Source organism: Neodiprion pinetum, chromosome 5, assembly GCF_021155775.2.
Source record: "Neodiprion pinetum isolate iyNeoPine1 chromosome 5, iyNeoPine1.2, whole genome shotgun sequence".
NCBI classification, from domain to species: Eukaryota; Metazoa; Arthropoda; class Insecta; order Hymenoptera; family Diprionidae; genus Neodiprion; species Neodiprion pinetum.
Genome location: NC_060236.1, coordinates 15,444,137 through 15,470,167, shown reverse-complemented (window position 1 = coordinate 15,470,167; position 26,031 = coordinate 15,444,137). Strand labels below are relative to the sequence as shown.

At 39.9% G+C, this 26,031-nt stretch overlaps 1 protein-coding gene across 3 annotated transcripts in view; it reads left to right on the top strand.

Moving 5' to 3' along the window:
• The window catches only part of LOC124219107 (zinc finger protein 567), a 169,192-nt gene that overhangs the window by 105,810 nt on the left and 37,351 nt on the right, over positions 1–26,031 (top strand). For 2 of the 3 annotated variants that reach the window (XM_046626276.2, XM_046626274.2), the window contains one exon: positions 23,550–23,717. The exons of the other annotated variant lie outside the window; for it this stretch is intronic. In XM_046626276.2, coding sequence (XP_046482232.1) covers positions 23,550–23,717 — 168 coding nt within the window. The remainder of the gene's footprint in view (positions 1–23,549; positions 23,718–26,031) is intronic. 3 annotated transcript variants of the gene reach the window in all.

The window sequence follows — 26,031 nt, the reverse complement described above, 5'->3', positions numbered from 1 at the left end:
TCGAAACGCTACGCAATTTACTAAAACAATAAAACGAAATAACATATTCTATAATACAAACTGAGTTTCATGTTCGTGACCGTATATTGTTGATATATGAATTAATTATCGTTGGATGAACGGTCAGGGATGAAAAGATGTATTATTCACACTAGATTATGTTTTTATTCGACGTTTCGGCATGACCCCGCCTACCATCATCGGGTTTCTTGAATACAAAATAAATAACAGAGTTTACATGAGAACTATACATATATATGTTCTCTTCAAAGAGCACGCAAGGATTGATCAGCCGACACATGATTGCGAGAGAGATAGCTGAAATTTTTCTCTTCCGGGTTACCAAATAAAGAAACAAAAAGAAAAAGAAAGATGGAAAAAAATCTACACACTCTCGGAATCGTTTTTTTTTCATTCCTTTTTTCTCTTCTCGGTTATCAAAAATACAAAAAAGAAAGCGTTCGCTATTTGTTGATAGCTTTTCCGACCGAGCCGCTTAGAAGGAGTTGATCGCTGTGGTGTCAAAGATGAGAATTGAAGTTGTTTTATATACACCTTACTTATTCATTTACTATTTACATATATACACATTAGTCAACGTTAGATTTCCATGTGATGGAAGGGGTTGTTGTGGTCCTCTGGCAATGCGGTGGAGGCTATAGTGATGAGGAGTAGCGACGAATCGGTGTTGTGCTCGGTGGCGGCGTGTAGTGGCTCTCCGGTGAGCTAGGCAGCGTGTAGTAGCTCAATGTCGGTGAGACCGAAGTTGTCCTGTCGATCGGTGAGATCGGTGGTCTCTTATCCCAGCCGCGGCTCCACTTTGACAGCGGGAAACCACGCGAGTTGATTGCGAGACGCGCGTGGCTGCGTGGGTGACGCCAGCGGCGCGTGTGACGTCGTGGGTGCTGTCCGCTGTGGCGCGTGATTGGAAAGTGTGTGATGCGTGTTGCGGCGCGTGACTTGTGTGGCGCGCGACTGGAGAGTTGGTTTTCACAAGGTTGTTGTGAACAAAGCGTGTTCACGACCACCTCGTGAAAACCAATAAACGCCCAAACTTATGCGCCCGAGCATCAACCACTTTCCAGTCGCGCGCCGCAGCGGACAGCACCCCTTACGTCACGCGCGCCGCTATCGCCACCCACGCAGCCACGCGCGTCCCGCAATCAGCTCGCCGATTTTGAATCAATTAGAAAGAATCGTTAGATTACCAGCTACGAGCACAACGCCCGCTGCTACAAACTGTATACAAAAATTTTGGCGGTCCAGTGCATCTTCATCTACTGAAGGCTTAACAGCCAATTGATTACTTTTTACGTAGATTCAGTTCAATTAGATATAATATTGTTACAAAGAATGAAATCACCCGTATTGCCCCCTCTTTAATGATCTAGTAGTCATCATAGATAAAAGACGTTTATAAACCTCTTATGTCTTTCAAAAGAATAAGGTTGCTGCGTCAACCAACATTATTGTAAAAACAGTCTTGTTTCAGACTTTAAACGAGAAACACATATTACGCATTAAAGCATTTTCACAACATTTTATTGACGCTCTTGATTTTTGACTTAATAATTAAACTCGCGGATCCATATTTATTTTCCGTAACGTCAAAGAACGTTACATTGGTATCAGAAGCGGGATCTTGAGTTTCTTTTCAATTGAGTCAATTCAGTGCGTGAAATAAACTATTAGCAACAGTCGTATGACACGTTCTCGTCGTCGGGAAAGTGGCGGAGAAGAACATTCCATCACGGAAAATCCACAGGTTCCCGAGACAATTTGTGCACCTTCAGTGGACTCTTTACCTGTCCCTGCGATAGTCTCAGTCTCACAAATCGACCTACTAAAGATTATGAGCCAACTACAAAAAGCCGCCGAACGACATCAACGGCAGCTTCTGGATGCGGCTAGTCAACAACAACAACTTGTCCAGTTGCTTCAAGAGCAACGAGAACAGCGAGAAAGGGAGCTTGCCTCTCAGTCGGAGCAGCGGAGGCTAGATAGAGAAGCTCAAGAGCGTTCCGAGACCAGTCTTCATGAACTGTTCCGGACGACTGTGGCAGCTCTTCAGGCTGTCCATCAGGTGAACGGCTCAGGAGAACCGGCTGTCACCCCTCGAGGTTCCAGAGTCGCTACTCCACTTCCCTCTCCTGTTCCCTCTCCTGTTCCCGTTCCCGCTGCTCAGGAGGTCCAACATCCAGGACGATCCCAGGACGTTCGTGACTCAAGGTCTGTGCCTTTTATTAGGGGGGTCGATGAATCCCCAATTTGTAGAACAAGAGTAAATAATGAGGTTGGTTTTTCCGAGCCTCTGCCTCAGGTTCAACCTTGTTATTCCCATTTAAGTCAATTAAATAATACAAGATTTTCTGGGGTTGCTTCTCAAATTAACGAGAAACCCTTTTATCCTTTAAAACCGCCAATTTTTGATGGAAAGATTCCATGGGCAGATTATGAACGTCAATTTAATACAATTGCAAAACATAACCAGTGGGGCTGCGCCATGAGGGCCCACAGCCTTGCCTCTTGTCTTCGAACGCCGGCTTTGAATGTTTTAACGGCATTATCTGATGAAGAAATTTCCGATTATGAAAAACTTAGCTCCGCGCTTAAATTAACATACGGAAATGACCATTTGACAAAATTTTACACAGCTCAATTACAGACTAGAAGACAAGGACGAGACGAAGACCTCGCGTCTCTTAGCCAAGATATTGAACGGCTTTCTCGTGTAGCTTTGCCAGACCACGAACCGTCTCGTAATTTATTAGCGACACAAGCTTTCTTTAACGCAATCAGTGATCCAGAAATCAAAATGGCCGTTGGGATATCGGGTCTCACTTCTCTATGGGAGGCAACGGCCAAAGCCCTTGAGGTGGAGGCAATGAGAAAACAATATTTCGGGTTGAGCAGGCTTCGTCGGATTGAGGTGTCTAAAAATACCTCAGAAAGACGAAGTTTTGAACACTCGGAGGAGCCAACGCCTCGAAATTACAGAAATAAAAATAATAACAAGTATTATAATCGTGAAAATCGTGGTTCTCTTCAGAATCAGAGTAACAAACACGAAATTAGAGGCGCAGTTACGACAGATCAAAATGTAGTAACTTGTTTATTTTGTCATAAAATAGGACATGATGCCAATCATTGCTTTTTACTTAAAAAGAATAGTAGAGAAATGATACAAAACTCGCATTCAGATTCCTATAATTGGCGAAGAAGAGATAAAGAGGTTGGGGAAGAAAATCCTCAATCCTAAAACTAGCTCTTCTTCTGAGGCTGGTTTGAGGAACTAGTTCAGACGTTTTTATATAAAATCATCATTGGAGTCAACTTCTTTCTTTGAATTATTTTGGTTATGCGTGACAGGCATTCCCAACCTATTTTATTGCCTGTCGGGGAAATGAAGCTCGTCGAAGGTTAGGTAATTGATGAAAATTTTTCGATCTTCTCATTCGCTCGTCTGAGCTCAGAGTAGATTTGATTAATTATTTGCGAGTTTCCCCAGAAACTTCTTTTGCTCGAGTAAGTTCCCGTTCCCGTGAGGAGGAATCGAGCATTTCTTTAGAGCTACTCAGAACTATTCATGAGGTTCATGAAGATTGGCTAGTAAAACAAACCTTTTCTTATTTATCGGCTCCTGTCTTGGTTATAAATGCAGAAGCTACGGCCGATCAAGTTTTTAAAGATTTTTGTGCTTCCTTGACATGCGGAAGATAACCTATACTTGCTTTATTAAGGCTTTAAGAAGTTGTTTGTTTTGAAATGATCTTTCGTTTTCCTAAGAGTTTTGTTTCCTTCTAGAAACTTCTTCTCTGGAATCGAGTTTTGTGTCAGATAGGCTTTCGTTTCTTTTGAAATGTGAATAGAGCCACGATTATTTTTCGAGGTCGATGAGCGATTGCTTGATTTTCACATTTTATTAACCTCAAGTGTCAGTTTTTGTGAGTACTTTTTCAGGTTACTTGACACAGCCTTTTCCCATCCAATCTTTCCCCGATTCCTGAGGATGACTGGTGGTCTTATTTTGAAGAAGGACGCAGAAATGATTCAGATAAGATCGTTTCTTTACTTTTGAATACATATTTAATTTATTTTATTCGTGTATTCTCCCAAATTCACTTAGTGAATTTGAATTGTTATACCATCACTCACATTTGTCCTTCCAAAACTCTAGGGTGAGCTGTTTCTTAAGAAGATTAGGATCAGTCACCCATCTATTTCCTTATTTCCTATGAAAAGGAGTCTGGTTTGATTCTGTTTGGTCCTGGAATTTTCGGTTTCCGCCTCGATGTTTTCACCCGAACCTGTTTCGTTTGGGCAATCCTTCAAGAAGAGGATTTCTTTCAACATCGATCTGGACCAATGCTGATAACTTCAAATTCATGAGGCCACACAACACTCAATAACACTAACCTTTATAAAACAAGGCTCATAAATTTTTGAAATTATTTAACGCTCAACTATCTGCTCAAGGCTTTCTGTGGTTTACCTTGAGACTGTGGGCAAATGCCAGATAGTACAAAAGGGAGTCTTTAAATTTTTAGAGCCACAGCTCCAACTCACCTCTGAGCACTGACTGCTAGATCACTTTTATAATTGTTTTATCTTTTCCGAGTCGGGAAGACTCTTTTCCTCGGGGGGGAGTTTGCCCCCTCTTTAATGATCTAGTAGTCATCATAGATAAAAGACGTTTATAAACCTCTTATGTCTTTCAAAAGAATAAGGTTACTGCGTCAACCAACATTATTGTAAAAACAGTCTTGTTTCAGACTTTAAACGAGAAACACATATTACGCATTAAAGCATTTTCACAACATTTTATTCACGCTCTTGATTTTTGACTTGATAATTAAACTCGCGGATCCATATTTATTTTCCGTAACGTCAAAGAACGTTACAATATTATTCGAAAAAATTTTTGATGCGTATACGTACTGGAATGAAAGAATAGTCTCTGACGCAGTCATGCACCTATTGACGAGCATACTTTTCCGCAACGGGCCCAATTGAGGAGACCGTAACATAAATATATGCTTATCACAATCAAATGTTCAGTTACAGACTCATTCATCATCAGCAAAATACAATCAAGTCTGTGAATAAACGTGAACTCTCGCATTTGTTGATTTCTCCAACGAACGCGGAAGGCGCAGTTTCCAAACAAACAGGTTCACCCGGTAGATACGCTCGAGGCACGTGCATGACGCCGCTTAGTCAGCTCTGCAGTCACTTTGCATTACCCAGGTACTTGATGTGCACGCAGCTGCCGCAGCGATCTTCCAAAATCTGACGTATCGGCCAAGCCGATGTGCACGTGACCTACCCCCACCACGTCCAAATCCCCCCACAACTTGGTTCACCCGCAGGGCGAGCATAGGCAATCTCTTCACTAGTCTCTGACTTAACCCGAAGCTTATTTCCTACTTATTTCAACTAAACAAATCCTTATACGCCACTATACTTCAGACGCAATCAAAACTCAATATTCGAACTTCTCGTCTCAACCGCTGCTCAATGCAACGACAATTTCGACTATACATCACCTCAACTCGACTAAACACTATCTTAAATAAACGGCAACTTGACCAAGCGCAAGCGCCACTAAATGTAACCTCAACTAAACACAATCTCAAGGCAACACAACTCAATTACCATCATCTTAACTAAACGGGTACGGAACTAAGCGCAAGCGCAACTAAACGTAACCTCGACTATATGCTATCGCAACGCATCCGAAATCAAACCTTCTCAAAATATTGGAAAACGTTATTTGCTAATCCGAGCACTCCAATTCGGCACTTTCCGACCTACTCGAGAGGTGACACCGAAAAACCCGATAACGCGGCTCGACCCGGTACAGCGGAATTCGGCTGTACTTAATTTCAAAAACGAGAGAGACTTAACTAAAACCGTGACTCTACTCAACTTTCTCAAGGACTCAAAATTAACTCTACTCTAACACGCGTACTCAGGCTACGGTCATCAAGCAAAAGAATCGGCAAAAGAATTTCGAGTATTCTTCTACAACGCAAATTCAAAATGGCTATCCGTTACTCGGCAAGATCCGATTTCGTCGATTGCGCAGCTCGACACGCACCTTTAATAGCATCGCGGCGCAGAACTTGACGCTAAATCGCAATCTCGTCCTCCGCACAGCTCCATGGCGCCTTGGTGGTGAGCGTGGTGCTTCCTCGTCGCAAGGTCTCTAGTCAATTGTTGGCTGGGTGAATGGGGAGAGGCTGCGGCGCGCCGGCCGCCAGCGGGAATCGCCTCCACCTTGGGTTCCCGCGATGCGGGGATCTGCGTTGGCTCCCCCTTGGTATCCGATTTAAGTTTCGCAGCGTTTCTAAACGCGCTGAAAAGATTTATAGCTCGTCGGGGAAAGTGTGCGAATATTTACTCCGACAACGGAAGTAATTTCTAGGGCGCGAGTCGAGAATTGCGCGAGTTGTACGATTTCATCACTCAGCAATCTCATAATCAAACAATCGATCAATTTTGTAACGATTAAGCGATCCAGTGGCATTTCATCCTACCATATTCTCCCCATATGGGAGGCAGGTATAAAATCGGTAAAAACGCACTTGCGTCGAGTACTGAGCGAAGCGTTTTTGACATTTGAGGAAATGTATACCGTATTAGTTCAGACCGAGGCTGTTTTGAATTCGCAACCGTTAATGCCGATCTTAAGCGATCCTACTGACCTCGAAGCGTTGACTCCGGGTCATTTTTTAATCGGAGGCTCGCTCAACGCGATTCCAGAAAGAAACTTCAACGAAACACCGTCAAATCATTTAACGCCTTTTCAATATCTCGCGAAGTTAACACGGCAGTTCTGCACATGATGCTCCAACGAATATTTGTCAAGGCTTCAACAGCGATACAAAGAGAATGGCGAGGATCGAGTCTCTGATCTCAAGATGGGAACAATGGTTCTCCTGCGTGACGACCAAACTCTCTCTATGCAGTGGGCGAATTAGGGTGAATACTCGAGTGTCACCTAGGAAAGGATTGTCAGACTCGAATAGTTAGTATAAGAACGGCCAAGGGCACTGTTAAGCGTACGGTAGCGAAAATATGTATCCTGCCAATAGAAATTTAAATTTAAAAAAAAAAAAAAAGTTTATCAGTTTCAGTACCATTCTTGTTTGTGATACCGTAGCGTAAGTGCAATATACCTAAAATTTGTTATTCGTTGAAAGCCCCGTCTTTCAAGGCGGGCGATATTTTTGAGCTGAGAAGTCATTCGAATGTCACGCGCTTTGTGCAGAAAGAGAAGGGAGAAATGTAAGCACTAGCGTCAAAAAAAAAATAGATGGCCGCAGCCTACGAAAACGAGTAGAAGCACGCTCGACAGAAAATTATATATCCGCGATACAAACATAAGATGTAATAAAAGGTTTGTTAATGGCGGGGGGGTAAGGGTTTCAGCGTAAAAAAAAACATTTTTTTTGAGAATTTTTTTTTAATAGTATGGATTGAGCAAATTTAGTCAAACCTTTTGTACATTATTAAGTATACTTTTAAGAATATTCTGTAATTTTTTATGCGCAAATATCTAAAAACCAGCCGGTGACAGAGCTTGCCCCAGAACGTCTCAGAGAAAAAACAATTTGCGGTGTTCACTATATCGCGATCGGAAATTATCTGATATCAAAAACCATTAAAATTCAGTCAAAGTATCATCAAATCCTCCCCCCAACGTTCTTTGATAATTTTTTTTTTCATTTCAAAATTTTTAGTGGCCATCTAAAGTGTAAACTGCTATTTTCCACGAAGAATTCCGCCATTTTGTGGGTGGAAAACCCCCTTAATGTAAAAAAAAAAAAAATTTCAACGAAACGTTGGGGGGAGGTATTTTATATGTAAAAAATGTGTACCAAGTTTGAAATGAATCGGTCAAGTAGTTTTTAAATGGCAGTGAACACGGACTTTGAGAAAGTAGTTTTGAGAAAAAATCACAAGCGCACGATCGAATGTACAACGACAAACTGACGCTCGTCTCTCGTTTTAAAACATTGTACAGTGTAAAGTATACATACAAATATGAAATATGTCTTGATGGCTTTACTTAATTGTCTTTACTAAATAAAATATTCTCGAAACAGGATAATGGACCAGAACGATAGAAGTGAATAAGCTGTATACCTGCTGTCAGAGCTATAGTGTTAAAGGGCAGGAGACTAACTAGACAATAACTTCAAGAGTTTTGCTCAGTTCGACTTAAAATTTTGGGAATATATTTTTGAAATGTTTAACAATCAGATGAGACAAAAAAAAATTCGATTTTTCGAAAGTGCAAAACCTAACGTCCCCTTAAATTCAAAGTGACATAAGCAAATGTGTAATATCATTTCACGTAACCTCCGTTTACCTCATCCAAGGGTACACAAAACAGGGGATTCTTGTAAGACCCATTGCGAAATCGAAGGCTGCACAGGCTTTGTTGTTATACAATGTTCATGGTATATCCTTGTGCTTTAAATACTTTTTCGACGACTATTGTTGTTGAAAAATGTAAATTTGAACAACTGGTGAATTTGAAAAATTAACGACGGAGCCAGGAATCGAACCTGGTATCTAGCGATGCTTTACCGGAGACTTACTCCACTAGACCACCTAGCCGCCCCGACTCTGTTGTCGTTAATTTCTCTCATAACCAGTGAGTTCAAATTTGTTTTCATGTACCAACTTTTTTTTTTGTTTACTCTTTCAATCCTTTGCTTCCGATGAGAAGCCCGTAAGACGGCAATGCCGTCTAATAAATGACGCCCGCATCTCATTTATTAGACGGCATTGCCGTCTTACGGGCTGTGTAGATGTTATGTTTACCCTTTCAATCCTTTGCTACCGATGAGTAGCCCGTAAGACGGCAATGCCGTCTAATAAATTACGCCCGCATCTCATTTATTAGACGGCATTGCCGTCTTACGGGCTTGACATCGGAAACAAAGGATTGAAAGGGTAAACATAACATCTACACACTACAGTCTCCTTACATCGTGCATACAGAGATGAAATTCTCACACAACACGTAAAGTTGGTACATGAAAACAAATTTGAACTCACTGGTTATGCGAGAAATTAATGACAACAGAGTCAGGGCGGTTAGGTGGTCTAGTCGAGTAAGTCTCCGGTGAAGCATCTCTAGATACCAGGTTCGATTCCTGGCTCTGTCGTTAATTTTTCCTTCATGTTGATTTGATGACAGGTCTGCACTTGCTGTCCACTTCAATTCCTTCTGTGCTAACTTTTCTTTTTTTCATCAATCTAAGCTTCCATTCGTTGGTTGAAAATTGGTGTTCCTTCTCTATTGATATCGATCTATCTCCTTGACTTGCTGAATTATTTTTGCTACCACTCTGCCCGTTATTCCCCAAAATCACCTTCTTTATATTATTTTTTTCTCTATATTTGTATTGCTGTTCACTCCGCAAAACACCTCTTTCTCCTGTGGTTAACATAGATCCTGGTCGCCCTCTTTCCTGGTTATAGGAATATTTGTTTATTATTATTCTCTGGCTTATTTGGTTATTCGCACTTACAATTTGATTTTCCTTTTTCTTTTGTGATACGTCCGACCATCCACCGTCTCCATCGCCTTGTCTGCTGGTTAAAACTCCTCCTTTCTGTTCGTTGGTTGAAAAGCCAGTATGATATTTTTTGTTCGCTTCCCTATATTTTCGCTGCTGTTCCCGTCGTCTAATTTTTCGCTCTTCTATGTCCATCACATTGGTTGGTCGTCCTCTTGATTTATTTTCGAAATCAATAATCACAATCGATTCTTCTAATTCTTCGACACCCTTCGTTGAATTATATTTACTACCGCTCTGCCGGTTATTCTCCAAAATCACCTTCTTTATATCATTTTTTTCTCTATATTTGCGTTGCTGTTCATTCCGCAAAACACCTCTTTCTCTTGTGGTCAACATCGATCCTGGTTGTCCTCTTACCTGGTTATACGAATATTTGATGGATATCATTCTATGGCTTATTTGGTTCTTCGCACTTACAATTTTATTTTCCTCTTTCTTTTGTGATACTTCCGACCATCCACCATCTTCATCGCCTTGTCTGCTGCTTGAAACTCCTCCTTTCTTCATTGTCATCGTAAATCCTGGCTGTCCTTTTGACTGTTTGGTGATATATTTAGATTTACTATTATTTGATTGTTACTTTTCATACTTATTACTCACTATCTGAATTTTATTTTGGTTCTGCAAGACATCAAAGTGTCGACTGTCTCCGTCGCCGGTGAAGAGTAGCGAGAATTGTGTTTCATTTTGTGATCCGATCCAGTGTGGATGAATTTGTTCTTCGCGATACACGATTAAACATATCTTAAAAATGTCCGCAGCTGCAGCTAATTCTGCTTCTCCCCCGTATATTCCATTTTTATTCATATGTGATTTGTAATCACCAGGTGACCTAATCACAGCACCGTTTGACTCATTACCTGTAATAAAACCCGCAAATGTAGACCAATTATCCACTATATTTGAAACGACACTCAGTCTCACCTCTGTGTGTCGATCTTGAGTGCCGTATACACAATACGCCAACGCGCGAAAAAGACAATTCCCGTCGGGAATCATCTTGATAATTTTCGTTTGCATGATCATTTTTTGCGCGTCAGAAACAGATGCCTATAAAGATATTTGTCAAAGACTGTCATAAACAGCCGATGACAGCTGTCAAAGGGTTTGCTAGATGCTGTTTGTTTTGTTTTCGGGATCTCACCCCACCGCCAACTTCATGCGTATACTATTGTTATTATAATTTTTTTTATACTATTGTTATTATAATCTTTTTCTACGTTTATTTGTTTGAAACTTTTTTATTAGATAGAGAAATGTACAATATATATATTTTTTCAAATTTTTGGACTTGTATTTGACAATTTTTTACATAAATGTGATTATATTTAGGGCTGGCTCACCCCTTTAATTTATTTATTTATTTATTTTTTTTTGAGAGAAAGAAAAATACTTCATCCATTTCTCTTCAGGAGAAAACTTTTCCAGTTGGATTGGTTGAAAAATATTATGTTCTTGTGGGTGAAACTGCCAAAACGCCCCTTGACATGCCTCACTTTGAAGAGCGGTTTCACCCTCTTAAAGTGTTTCATGGCCGATAAAAAAAAAATACGTGTCGCTTAGTTTTTAGTCTACTATAATATATTATAAAAGAAATCAAATCCGAGAGTTCAGGCTGGAATACCTTCCTTGTAAGTAGACGAAATCTCGATTAATTTATCCAATTGGGTGCCAGGTACAGTACCGCGAGATTCACTGAGGAAAAGAAAAGTGATGATAGGAAATAATTACCGGACAAGAAATACTCGGCTGTTCAGTATTTGGTAGAGGGTTTGGGCCGGAGCTATAAATTCTGACACATCCATCAATAAGTCATAAGTGAAATTTGTAATAAGCTGTTACGTCCGTGAATGAGGTTTACTCCCGAGCTGTAGGAATAAACTGGTTTGGATTCACTTTTACGTACTAGGACAACCGGAAATCAGTATGAGGGTTGAATAACTTCGGGTTTGTTTGAGATATCAATTATATATTGATTGCGAAGAAGCTGAAATAGCAATAAGTACGAAGTGTGCTGTACGAAGCTATATAAGAAATCTAGATGTGACGTTGCTGAAAGTTAGAACAGGAGTGTCTCCAGAGACGCAAAACATACGCGTGCAGAAAAGGTGTGAAAATGCTGAAGGATGGGAATGGAATTAGATGAGTAAAGTCGATAGTGAGTAGCATGAGGCTAGGTAGAGATAAGAGGACAGGACAGAAACCGTGATATTAATATAAGAACTGTGGGAGAGTTAGCGAGCAGGAAAAGTAGAGAGGGGTAGTACGCCGGACGTAACAAAAAAAAAAAAAAGATTTATTGCGAAGAAGAGAAGGCAGTCATCATGTCAACTGTCTTTTATACAGTTCTGCCCAGGTGGGGGGAGAAAAAAAAATGGAACAGAAAATCCAAAATTGAACGTAACACCAAATACAAGAATACAAACATATACGTGAGAATTCTGAACAATCCTAAGAACAGATATTATTCAAAAAAAAGTTAAACGAGAGGGTATGAGTGGTTATAAGATAATTTACAATATTACAAGTATTAATCGATCTCCTAAACAATACTAGATATACGCAGTGCTGCTATTGAGAGGATCACTCTCATAAGGATTCATTACAGTATTGGTCGGCAGCCTAAACTAGAAATAATGACCTACAAACTATCGGTATCAATAACGGAGTTGACAGGAGTATGAAATTCGTTAACAAACATAATGGAAGGTAACCTAATAAATTTACTTCTTTTCCAGCCTTTTCGAAACACAGGGTTTCACCCGGTAGTTTGTACTATGACGGTGCGGGGGAGGGGGGGGCTTTTCCGTTGCAATTCGATTTGGCTTACCGGGATATATGGTAGCAGGAAACAATACTTGGTATACGATTCTGTAACGGACAGCTGATCGAGATTGCCATCGACATCAACAATGCCCGTAACATACAAAAAATCACAACAACAACAGACGATGACCGACGCCTCGTTGACAACGCTGACTCGAAGATCCTCCGGAAAGGTCGTGAATAAGGAGGAGACGACGAGAATGTAGCGGGATGGGAAATCGAAACGAGTATAAATAGGAGAACCGCGGAGAGTATCGCCTGCAGTTGACCGGCATAGCGCCGAACTGACTCACTAGCTATAGAACTCTGTTTAACGAGCAGTTAACCGGCACAGCGCCGAACTGACTCACAGTATAGGGTAGATTTTGTAAAGGACGGGCAGTTGTCCGGCAAAGCGCCGAACTGTGGCACACAAGGTTTTTTTTGATAACGAAGTGTTCCTCGTCTGGAGGGTACTATCGAATTTAGCTTCAATAGATTGTGATAAGGAATTTCAAGCAAAGCGCTCAATTCCAATTTAACGCCATGTGAGTTAGATAGAATCCACGATAGCACGGGATGTCTAGAGCAAGAGGAAATATTCCATAAGAGCCATTAGATTAGAAAATTTGAGCCGTGAGAATAACTAGGAGCAGAACCTATAAATTCTAGCAATATTATTTTATTTTATGTTATTTTATGATTTTCGTGGTTAATTCATAGAATTAAGATTGTTTGAGCGCTTGGCGCAGAGTTGTACTGACACTTTCCTATTAAAACTTACTTTGGTTGATTATCACACACTTATACCACGCGTCAGTTTTCTCTGTCCTTCACGGTTTGTTTATTCAGTATTTCACCTTGTATTATATAAAAAACCGACAGGCAGCCAAGGTTGTCCCTGGTCTGCAGAATCGGTATTGTGTTTGGGTCATCAACTCAGGGCTAGAAGTAGGAAGGCGACACTGTTTATTCCAAGTTCGCAGTCAGAAGGGAGCAGCGGGAAACCCGTATCTCCAAACAGATGACATACACCTCACTCTCTTGTCTCCGATCGGTAGCAAAAGCAACACAGCTCTTGTCTAACGTAAGGGAGCATAGGAAGGAGGTGCTTGTTCACAAACCAAGGCGGCTTCGGCATCACCTAAGTCCGTGTAGATCAATTGATTCAGGGTGTTTTTTGGGTCGGAAAGACCGACCTTCCTTTTGCCCATCAGAGGGGGTCCTTTATATTATTTATATTTACCTTAATTTCAAGCTTAAGGCAAAAGAACTTCAAAATAACGAGGATTTCTCCCAGGCAAAGACCTAAAAAAAATCGCACACGTTACAATACACAGGAAAGAGAAAAAAAAATAAGTTTACTTAAACATGATGTTAGAACGGTTTAATATCTCGATTAATGTCTTCGTCTCATTGTATGATAGAACACCTCTTGTATATCAAGATCAAACAAAGCAACCACATAGAAAAACTACTTCGAAAATTCAATATGTCTGAATGTAATCCCTCGAGTATACCAGCAGATCCAAATGTCCGGTTGAATAAAAATCAATGTCCTACTACAAAACAAGAGATTGATGAATGTGAAAAGATTCCATACAGGGAAGCTGTTGGATCTTTGATTTTCATAGCGACGACAACACGCCCTGATATTATGTTTTCCGTAAGCCAGGCAAGTCAATACTTAACCAATTGGGGATAAGAACATTGGAAAGCTGTCAAAGGAATAATGCGTTATCTAAAACGGACGCAAGAGCTCGGTATAATATTTAGCAGAAATAATCAAGGATGCGAAGTTATTGGATACATCGACGCGGACTACGCTGGGAACATCGATACAAAAAAATCGACCAGCGGCTATATCTTCATGTTCAACGGAAGTCCAGTTACCTGGTCGAGTCAGCAACAGCAAGTCGTTGCTTTATCGACCACAGAAGCTGAATACGTCGCCCTCGCGCGAGGAACGCAAGAGGCTTTATGGTTGCGCACAGTACTCGAGGATCTCGGATACGGAAAAGAAACTATAAAGATCAAAGTCGACAATCAAAGCGCGATAAAAATGACCAAGAATCCTGAATATCGTAAGCGGACTAAACATATAGATATTAAATATCACTTCGTACGCGATATGTGTGAGAAAGGATACGTAATTATAAATTATATTGAATCTAAACTGCAGCTTGCTGAAATTCTAATTAAGCCATTAGCTAAGCACCAATTCGAAGGTCTAACAGCAATATTACATATCATCAATTAAACGGCATTGAATAAGAGAGAGTGTTGGCCGTATTCAGGCCGTTCACCGATAACAAGAGAGTCCTTTGTTTTATGCATTTGTTTTGCGATATCTTTTTATGTTTCTTCGTATGTTATTATTCCAAGAGTCTCCATCTTGTACACGTCTGTTTTTCTCTGAATAAATTCATCCTTTCCTTTCTAATAATTCAATAATTTTTTTCTCAAATCTGTATTTAAATCTATGTATTTTTTAAGCGACGGTGTTTGTCTGAACTTGAGAACTCAATGAATTTTAAATAATTTTAAACCCAACTCTAAACATTGTTTTAAAACGCGGTCATGAATAATGTAGTTTCGCTTGGAGAGTAGCGTGGTCGTCATTTTCGGTTGCTTGCTACTTGAGGTCGGAGGTATGTGGTGCTCCGGGCAAAGTGGCAAATCTTTGTGCATTTCGTACAGTTCCTCGGGATATTCCACGTATACCTCTAATATGTAGCCAAACTCGGCTCCGTCCGAGATGGTAAAAACATCAAATTGCTCGAAATTCGAGATCCATTCAAAGGAATTGTACGGTAGAGCAAAGCTCATGGCAGCACCGTACAAGTTGTTGACGTCGAAGTACATAAGGTAGGACTCCTCTAGCTCTGGATTGAAAGCACCTCCCATGTACCTATTACTCGCTTCTGCATACAATTCCTTTTTCTATGAACATAGTCATATCTACGTCGGTGAGAAGCTCGAGCTCCATGTCGGTACACTGTTGCATTGCGTCAAACGACAGCCCGGGCGCGGTGTAATAATGTAACGGGTCCAGGTTGTGCGTTGCCCAACAACTCTGCCGAAAGTTTTCAAAAACGTCTGCCAATAGAAAAACGTCGGTTTGCAAATATAAGTCTGAGTACTCTCCTAACGTTCTAATCCTGAAAGCGTGCCAAACTTTGCATGCGTGCCAGTAATCTTCATCCGAAATATCTTGGTTGTTCAATTTTGAATAAAATTTTTCCTTGGGCGGTAACTGAACGTCCTCAAGCGTCTCCCAACCATCCATGTACTCATACTGGAGAACACCTTTCCTGGTTAATAACTTAAGTTTGTCGGAGCTAGTGCAAAATTGACGTGTGATTGTCTTTTGGTTATCATTCAAATACGTTGCCAATTTTTCGAGGCAGCTGGGCATAAAACGATACGAATCTATAAATCTAAACTGTAGGTCTGTTCCTTTAAAAAATTTTGTAAACGAAATATACTTTTCTTCATTAACGGGTAGAAGCTGAATAGTACCCTTACAAGTTGTCACCAATGCTTTAATCAGAAAATGCGAATCGTCACCTGACAGATTATGGAATATCACCGGGATAGTATGTGAGTTCTGATAACTTAGATTACAGCCTTGGTGAGCAGCACCACGGTACTTTCCAGTGAAATGACTGTGATCACGATGTTTGACGTCTTCGAGCGTGAACGGTTTTTTGCAAATGTGACACACCGTTGATAAATTTAATTTGTTAAGCTGATTGCAATTGAGCAATTCTATGGGTACAACAGTTGTGAAATATGGTTATAACGAATGCTCCAATTTCTTCAACTCATTCACAAACCATTGGATGCAAGTCTCTTCACGGTTAATTTTGAACGTTGAAATGGAATCATCGAAGGCGCAACGGAGGTAATATGCTACGCTGTACGGAACATGGTTCTGGTAAATTGTTCTATTTTCTGACACTTAAATATGAGTAGGTTGCAGCAAACATTCAAGATCTGCGTAAATGCAGAATAGAACGGTTTCTTTGTGCTTGAAATTTTCGAATTTCAGTATCTTTTCCTCCTCTGTGGGTAATTCAACTTTGGTCTCGTTCAAACCCATGCAATAAACTTTGTGCTTTATTGAACATCTTTCAGATTGAAAGTGAGTCAAACATCTATCACATAACTAAGTACGACCATTACGGTTAGAAATTTGAGAACTTGTTATTCGAGACACATTTCGAATACAAGTAAACTGAAAGATTCTATTTTTTTCATAATTTTCCATATGAACATCATCATCATCGTCAGTGATTTCAGTTTCTATCGCTAAAAGATGAATTACAGGTTTATCAAACTCATTCTGATTCAGGTGAATCGGTACTATTTCACTTTTCTTCCGATCACCTTGGTCTATACCGTAAACGTTGATGGAAAGTCCATGAAGTTTCTCATATTTTGAAATGGTTTTTTTTTCTAGAGACATAGGAAATTTTATACCGTCATACCGTAGCACTGAGCTGAAATGCGGGTACGAGTTGGTCGCGTTGGGATTGTTATTGTCGGCTGGGAACAGAGCTGCGGTGACCGACCAAAGAAAACAGTAAGAGTCGTTGTTTCTGATGTTTACCACAGCCTTCTTATCACTGATATGCTTAGGTAACGGGGTGTTGGTGTACAGACCACCTCGTAGTGGTGTATACTTGTTAATGTTGACGGCAAGTTGTATAATTTCAAGTAACGACCAGCCTGAATCCTTTCCCTGGAAAACTTTTACCTTTTTCAACAAACGCTCTGTCGCGTTTTTGATAAACCATTCGTTAATATCCGTTGTCTGGAGGATGATTTCATTTCTCGTATTAAAAAATTTGATCTCTTTCACCGTGTGATCATCTTTTCTAACTTCAAATTTACAAGCCAGGATAACGTTGGCTTTCAAGCTCCTGTCTTTCTTTAAAGCATTTTTTAGTCTTGTCACAGCTTGTGCCTTTGCCTCTGCTAGAATTCTCTGCACATCTTTATTCTTCAAATTGACGATGGATCCAATTCGAATTTTCCCCTCAAAAGCTGATTCCAAATCTCCCCAGTGAACTCGATCGCTTCTTCTTTCTTTCCGCGTACCCCCACCCGTTTTCTGAAGAAATTTGAATTTTTCCGCGAGCGCTTTAAAGAGTCCGATCGTTGTGATAATTCTCGTCTTTTCTCCAATTGATGAAGCCTTCCGCAAAATTTTGTTGAGACGCCGAATATTTTGACTTCCGAATCTTATCCATTTTTGAATTTCTGCTGTTGATGATGATGATTTACCCAAGATTTTGTACGCCGATTCCATAATATCGATCAATCTCAAGCACTTCGTGGTTTCCATCTTTAGCTTTTTCTTCACGCATACTTGACATGTTGATACTGAATGATCATTTATAGTGATGAGCGTCCTTTTTATAGGGCAGCTGTACGTATGTTTGTGTGTGCGCGCGCTGTTTCTAGCATTCCTAGAGCGATAGTAACCCAACACCGCAGATCCTTGGCTCTGAATGGATACTACCGCAGCTTTCGGTCGACCTTACACTCTGGCCTTGACTGAACCCGTTCAAAATTCATCATAGAGTTTACATCACAGTTACAAGCCAAAAAGAATGTCATGTGGATTATAATCTATCGACATCTGAGTTGATAAAAACACTTCTTAGAACCATTAATTTTGGAATGTCACGCGGATGGTAACGTGAGAAGAGAATGTGAGGTGGTTGATGTTACAAATCAGCAATCCTACCGTGGAAAAAGAATTTGAGGTGGTTGATGTTACACATCAGCGACATCCGAGTGGATAAAAAACAATTCTCAGAACCATTAATTTTGGAATGTCGCGTCCTTGATAACGTCGGAAAGGAATGTGAGGTGGTCGATGTTACACATCAGCAGTCCTATCGTGGGAAAAGAATGCGGTACAGGTAACCGACATCAAGGTCTGTAAACAAGTTCACCCCTCCCCCCGCCCCTACACAACATGGACACTTTGACCTTCGGTCGGTAAGATTGTCGGTAAAGCAGCACGATTTTGACCTTCGATCGATAAGAATTGTCGGTAAAGCAGCGCGATTTTCACTGTCGACCGATACAATTGTTGGTAAGATTGCACGTTTTTAACCTCAAGTCGCTTTGGCAGACTGTGACGTCATCGCGGAGAAGTGTTTGAGTCTTGGGAGAATGTCGGTAAGTGTCGGTAACAGGAATCTGTAAGTAGAACTCTCCTTGTATTGCTACTTCGAAAGGTGGATAAGGAATGGCATATGACAAAGGAAACAGGACATGATAAGATTTATTTTCTTCGATCAAGATTGACCTTGTCGTGAGTGGACCGCCCGTCGCTGCCAATAGTTAAATATTTCCCGAGGTGAAAGGAGTTGGAGGTCGGTAACAACGACGTCAGTACGCCGTGTTACAATTTATAAGTAACGAACTGTAAAATGCAAAAAATTGATTGTTAATAATTGACTATGGACAGAGAACAGTAGAAACATCTCATTTGATGAAGTCTCCCTGATGCTTCATAACTAACATGACATCTAAAATATTCAAGTAATTATAAATAGATAAGAACTGTATTTTTCTGAGTATAAGCTGAACATTCATATAAGACAACCCCCAATTCTGACACAGTATTCAGGATGTTTTTCGTAGTTACTCGCACATGAAACGGGTCCGCGTATTAGATGAAGACAATTTTGGCGAGTGCTGTCAACAACAAAAAACCTCGGCTCATACTCTCAATAATACGGCATGTAACATAGTGCACTCGATCTGTCCTTGTGAAAGATTGTATAATATTGATTGACATTGAATCTGTGTCATTCAAAGTAACTCAGTTGACATTGGCAGATCGCATTTCCGAATCCCGACGAATGCAGCATAAGCTTATGAAACAAAGAAGAAGGTATAAATTATTTATGCCTAGCCAGCATGAAATATGTATACTTTTTCATGTCTTCAATTTAGGTTTCAACTGTTGTGTATCATCGTTGTCATCATCAATCGGTCTTTTACGTTTTATGCTAGTCGCAGCACCTGTAAAGATATTTTTAATGCGTTACGTGAAGATACTGTAAGACAAAGTCTTTTCTTCAACAGTTCACACTACTACACCATAATTAATTAGCCCAGTCGGATTAGGATTTGACATCTGGAAAATTGCCAGTACAGTGCTCCCCCCCTAAGATTTCAGACTCGGGGCTCTGGTTCCAGGAAAAATATCTTAGAGAGGTATCCCCTCTACTCTTAAAAGGTGGGGTGTATATGTAGACAGCTGACTTATAGTAGCGGCTTACGCGCATGCGCAAGTAAACAACACTGAGTATAGTGGGGAAGCCGAATCGCGGGGAAATGATAGTAAAATGAGGTGAAGTAATATCTTACAGAGGGATATCTTAGGGGGGGAGCACTGTAGTAATTTTCCTACGGAAATCGTTGCGGGGGGGGGGGGGTCACTGGCAGTCTATATGTTGGTTTTCGGGTTCCGCACGGCGTTGCATTTTCCGCCATCTTGAATTTAAGGGTGAATTTTTTTTTTTTTTGAATAACTTGTTTATTTTCAATTTTACACGAAAAATGATTATCACCAAAATTGTTTGGAATAAAATTACCTACAATTTTAGTCCTCATCAATTTTTTCGTAGGATCGATCTTTTTCGATTCAGACCCGAAAAGAGGAGGTAAAATTTTGTTATTCAATTATCACCTTTATTTTTCATTTTACACGGAAAATGGTTATTAACAAAATTGTTTGGAATAAAAGTTCCTACAATTTTGGTCCTTATCCATTTTTTCGTAGGATCGATATTTTTCAATTTAGACCCGAAAAGAGGCGGGGGTGAACATAAATATTCTATTATCTTGATTAATATTGATTTTGTCGTATAAACGATAATCAACTAACTTGTTGAAAATTGAATTTGCTATAACTGTGATATCGACTTTTTTTTTAAGTTGCATATTTTTGGGGACGCATGCTTACGGTAAAGGGAAGGAGCGGTCTACGTAAACCGTTTCTCCGACTGTATAACTTTTACAATGAAAATGATGAAAATTTATTTTTGCTCAGTACATTTTAGGAAATTTTTAAATTCGAATTATGCCTTTTTTGAACGTTTGGCCGATGGTCCGGCCACGTTTGGGTCGCCTGATTCTCCGTCATAACTATCGATGACTTCTTTTTTTTTATTCCAAACAACTTTTTTGATAACCATTTTTCGTGTAAAATGGAAAATAAAGGTGATAACTGAATAACAAAATTTCACCTTCTCTTTTCGGGTCTAAATCGAAAAATATCAATCCTACGAAAAAATTGATATGGATCAAAATTGTAGGTGATTTTATTCCAAACAACTTTGGTAATAATCATTTTTCGTGTAAAATTGTAAATAAACAAGTTATTCAAGAAACAAAAATTCACCCTTAAATTCAAGATGGCGGAAAATACAACGCCGCACAGTGGTCCAAAAGCCCGAATTCCTGGTCAAAACTAATAACTCAAATATTTCTCAGTGAAAATTGCTAGTATTACTATACCTATAGTTTTTTGGCTGGCTGGTTTTGAAAATGAATCCAAAAATGCGAAATTCAAAATGGCGGACCCGAAATGGCGGATATTTTTTACAAAAAATGGTACGAATTTTTAGAAATTCATACTACGAATGTTTTTTGGGTCGCTGATTCCAAAAAAAAAACAAAAATGCAAAATTCAAAATGGCGAACGTTAAATGACGGATGTTTTTCGCGAAAAATGATACCAATTCGCTGAAATTCATACTAGTAATGTTTTGGGGTCGCCGATTCCGAAAACGAATGCAAAAATGCGAAATTTAAAATGGTAGACCGAAAATGGCGGGAATATTTCGTGAAAAATGGTACAACTTTGTTAAAAGTGATATTTTGTAAATTAATTTCTTTAATTCATACAGATTTTTTTCTTATATAACAAAATAACATACTTTTTCAAGATACATATTAATCGCTATCTGAATTCTCATCATCGACGTCGTTTTGATGAATGACGTTGTTTGCGTCGCCTTCTTCAAAACTAAATTTTTCATAACTTAGAAGCGTGATCGCTTTAGAAAACAAACTTTTTCCCATTTTGGGAGGTGCCTTTCGCAAACTCGAAATAAGCGAGTCTGAAGAAGCTAGAAGTCGGAGAAATATATCTTCAATATTTTTTTCTCTCGAGCATTTTCGTGAGTAATGTTCGCGGTAATTCCGTACGTCTTTATTTCGCGACTCCTGAGCTTCTTCAGAGAGCTGTCCTATTGGCAAAATGGCTAATTCGACAATCCGTGCGCCATGCATAAGTACCTTATGTACGGTTGTGGACATACAATACCATGGGTATAATTCAACGAATCGATCAGCAGTCTCGTTGCAATATTTTCCAAACGAATCTACTTTGACGTTAAACCCGCATGACATAACTTGCAAAATTACGTGAAATCTTTTCATTAACTCAGCATCGACCCCAAGAATGCGAGCAGACGTTTCAGTGTTTTCAAAAAAACGCCGAGCCATATTGCCGTCATTTCAGAAAACGATTCTTAATGCGGCAAGCATTTCGCCATTTCATTTTGAAATTGCAAATGACTTTTTTCAACGCCTGTCGCGAACGATCTTCGATGCGAAACAAATGTGGTGCTTTATTGAGCAGTTTAACGCCCAAATTTTCGATAAGAGTATCGAGATTTTCGTCCCATTCCTCATGCACGGCATCAAACAGTTGCTGTCGTGCCCACTGCACAACCTCCGTCTTGGATCCTATCATTGAAAATGCAAATATTTTACTTATTTTTTATAATTTATAAATTAGAATTATTCACTTTCATGATAATATTCAGCAGTGCGAGTCTAATAAAATTCAAATTGGACACCATGTATATTACATCAGATACATTTCTAACGGTCCTCAGGTATATGTAAACAAAAGAAAAGGTCTGCATCGCCCCGCTACACTAATCCCACGAGGCGGGCCTCGAGGCTCCGACCGAGTCGACAAAACACTGCTTCAAAGAATACGGATTTTTGACCCATGGAGCAAAAAAGAGCACGCGATGCCAACGGTTTCACATTCTCTATACTTTTTCACACTAGGAATCGTTGAGATCTCCCCAGGATCTCCGGGGATCATAACTAATTCTCTACAGAGAGTAATGCAATTCAATGAAATAGGTTATTTTGCAGCACTCGTATTGCATCATTAATATCATCGCCATAAATTCCGAAACTTGGTTCATTCACAAAATTTATGTAATTCACTTACCTTGAGGAATAATATCCATTTTGGTTGACTCGATTTTGATGAAAATTGAACAAACTACAGGCTTTTTTTTCGCGCGCTCGAAAGCGTGCACACACCACAGTCCCGCGCGAGTCTCGACAATGGTCACTTTTAAGGGTTTATCACAAGCCATGGAATGAATATGAACAGCTGCCCTTCTGGATTTCAAAGCTCTAATGCTATCTATTGAAAAATATGTGAAGCTTTACCTCGGATGATAACTTTCGGTTTGGGGGTTTTGGCCGAGAATTCGGGCTTTCGGACCACTGTAAAATGTAGACTACCAGTGACCCCCCCCCCCCAACGATTTCCGAATGAAAATTGCTACTGGCAATTTTCCAGATGTCGACCCCTTATTTGGTCTAATTCGACTGGGCTAAATAGTTTGCTAGTATTGTTTATTACAACGCTTTTGGTATTTGTAACAATTGGTTCACGAGCACCGTCGGTACTGCTAACTTTGATACTTTTAGTGTTTGAAGAATTGGGTACGGGAGCTCTCTTCGTAGGGATGTTGCCTATGTTTTCGAAAATCGAAGGAGATACTTTTGAACGTAAAAATCTTGTTCTAATGGCAGTAAGTTTATGGTTACACAATTTTCAACAGTAGCAACACAGGTTCTGTCAAAAAATCGACATGGTTATGAAATATCTCACGATTCTCGACAAGAAATTTCTGCATATTTTGTTATAGGTTCGTCTCAATAAGTTCATAAAAGTTTCCTAAAATATTTTTTGACTTGCGTCGCATTTTCGTAAATCTGTTATCATATTTAAAAATTTTAATTACAGGTAATAGTTTTCAGCTTTTACTATCTTGACCATCATTTTTGTTTCAGATTTTCTACAAAACCAAACTTAGTTACCCACAAACGTATTCATTCCGGTGTGAGAAATTTTACCTGTGACCAATGTGGTAAAAGTTTTATACAGAAGGGCAATCTAGAAGCTCACTTTCTCACACACTCGGCTGACAAACCGTACACGTGTTCACAGTGTCCCAAAGCGTAAGTCTGATTTATAGATTTATCAAATAATTGCCGTGTATGGAGTTTTTAATTATTCAACCTGGGTAAAAATTTAATTAAAATCTGATAAGAAACGGAACTCGTGCACTTAATTCGCATTTTTTTTACATCATTTGCGGACAAAAGGTTGTAAGACTTACTGTTCACCATTTGCTTTATCGAACACACAGCAATTCTATTCGCACTCATCGCGCATGCCTTGTTCAATAGGTTTAGTAAATAGATTACCTACAATTATACGTACACTTGGGGTCAGTGATTTCGAGACGACAAATTTTTCGGAGAAGTCCGGCCGGCCGCTACGGGCTGAATCTACATTGCTTCACGTAACGGACTTGTCCACAAAATTAGCCCTCAGAATCATTAACAGCATGTGTACCGAAGAGAAACAGTGGAACTTGGTAGTCTGAGTGACTAACCGAACATACGCTATATAATTGAACTCTATTGGACGGTGTAATGATACTGCGGCAATATTTTTGTCTGCAAAGCAGGGTAGCGAACACATTAGAAACGAGGACTAACATGTCTAACTCTTCCGCGTCAAGCGGCGAATTAAAATTGCGTTGTTACAATGACTCATGACAGTTGTCAGTCTTTAGTTAGTGAACAATAAAAGTTTGCCAAAATTTCTTAGATTACTAAATACAATACTTGAGATCTACTTTACAATAACAATAACAATAACAATAGTAATAGCAATTACTTCTAAACCGTTATACCCTTTCGCATACGTCCCCATAAGCGTTAGCTTGTGCGGGTTGAGGTAGGGATGGATTAGTAATCCTAATCATACCGCTGCAGCCGTTATGAGATGTTCAATAAAATCCCCCGCATTTACACAAAGGATAAAGAAAATTGCCGTAAATCTTGCCGAAATGTAGCTCTTCAATTCGCTGCCTGAACGACGTGTCCCATCTGACAATTTTTGCGAGTGGCAACTAAGTTCATCCTTGATATGCGAAGAATTTGAACTTAGATCCTCCTGTTTCGCAGTCTCGTACGCTACGCTACTACGGTTGGTAACCTAACCTTGACCTAAAACAACTTGTATTGTCTATAGAAATAAACTGCATTCAACGACAAAACGATATAGCGTCACGCAGCTTTGAGTGTCACGATGATCGGGTGGAGGTAATGATCGGTAGCTCGCTGCTTGATACAGCTAGATTATCATACGTTTGGACTAGGACCTATAATCGTATGTTCTGTAAAAGGAATAATAGGTAAAATAATTTCAACATCGCGGTTTTATTGTATAATAATTATATTTTCCTTATACATACTCGAAAAAGGGCTCTTTTCATTCCTTTATGTGGGGTAGTAGGTGGTCGTGTTGCGCCCGGGTTCTTTGCGCATTCACACTTCAAAAATAATTACTTTTCCGCTTTACTCGCCCTAGGGCAACAAAGATGGAGCACACGGTAAACAAGAATTTGGGAAGTGCGCGTATCATTTTCCTGTACCACATGTGTGACGAAAAATATCGTGTGTGCACATGCGATCACGGTATCTGTTGCTTCCAAGATCAGCAACCGAATTTATAGGTTCAATTCATGTTGAACTAGGGTTGGGGATAGCTTAGGTCAGTGTTTTTCAACCATTCTGAATTCGCGATTCCCTTTACAATTAAAAAAAAATCTGTCGACCCCCTAGGCCCATAATCAAACTATGTTACTGATTTCAAAAACGACGTATTTAATTTTCTTTCTATCGTGACTGTACCTATACTGACCAAGAAATCAAGTACTGTGCAAGGTGGTGGCGGGTACTTTGCGGGCAATGACATATTCTTGGCCGTGGTGGCGGCGCGGGAGGCGAGAAGGGGGATCAATGCTGGCAATACGGCCAAGTAGAACAGCGAGTATGAATGTGCTTTGCTACGAGCGAGCATAAAATGGAGAAGTTTCTCGAAAGATCTGCGCAGCCTTCCATGTCTGGTACAAGTGGCAGTGGTTGAAGCAAATCACAACCGAAAAAGATAGACTTTATGACGACAATCACCTGAAACATGGTTTTATGGACTTGAATAATAAAATCAGTGTGTCATTTACGGTCAAGTATTATCAACTGAAAGTTTGAAACCATCAAAGCTTATGCCTCACCTCTCAACTAAATATCCCATGGAAGCTAATAAGCCAATGGATTTCTTCGAACGAAAGCTGAAAACCTTTAACCAGCAACAAACTGCTATAATTCAGGTTATAAAATTAGTGTAGGAATCTGAAATAACGGCCGAGTGACGGTTTTGCGTATGTGAGAGAGTCTCCGCGAGAGCGCGCGCGGGAGTGTC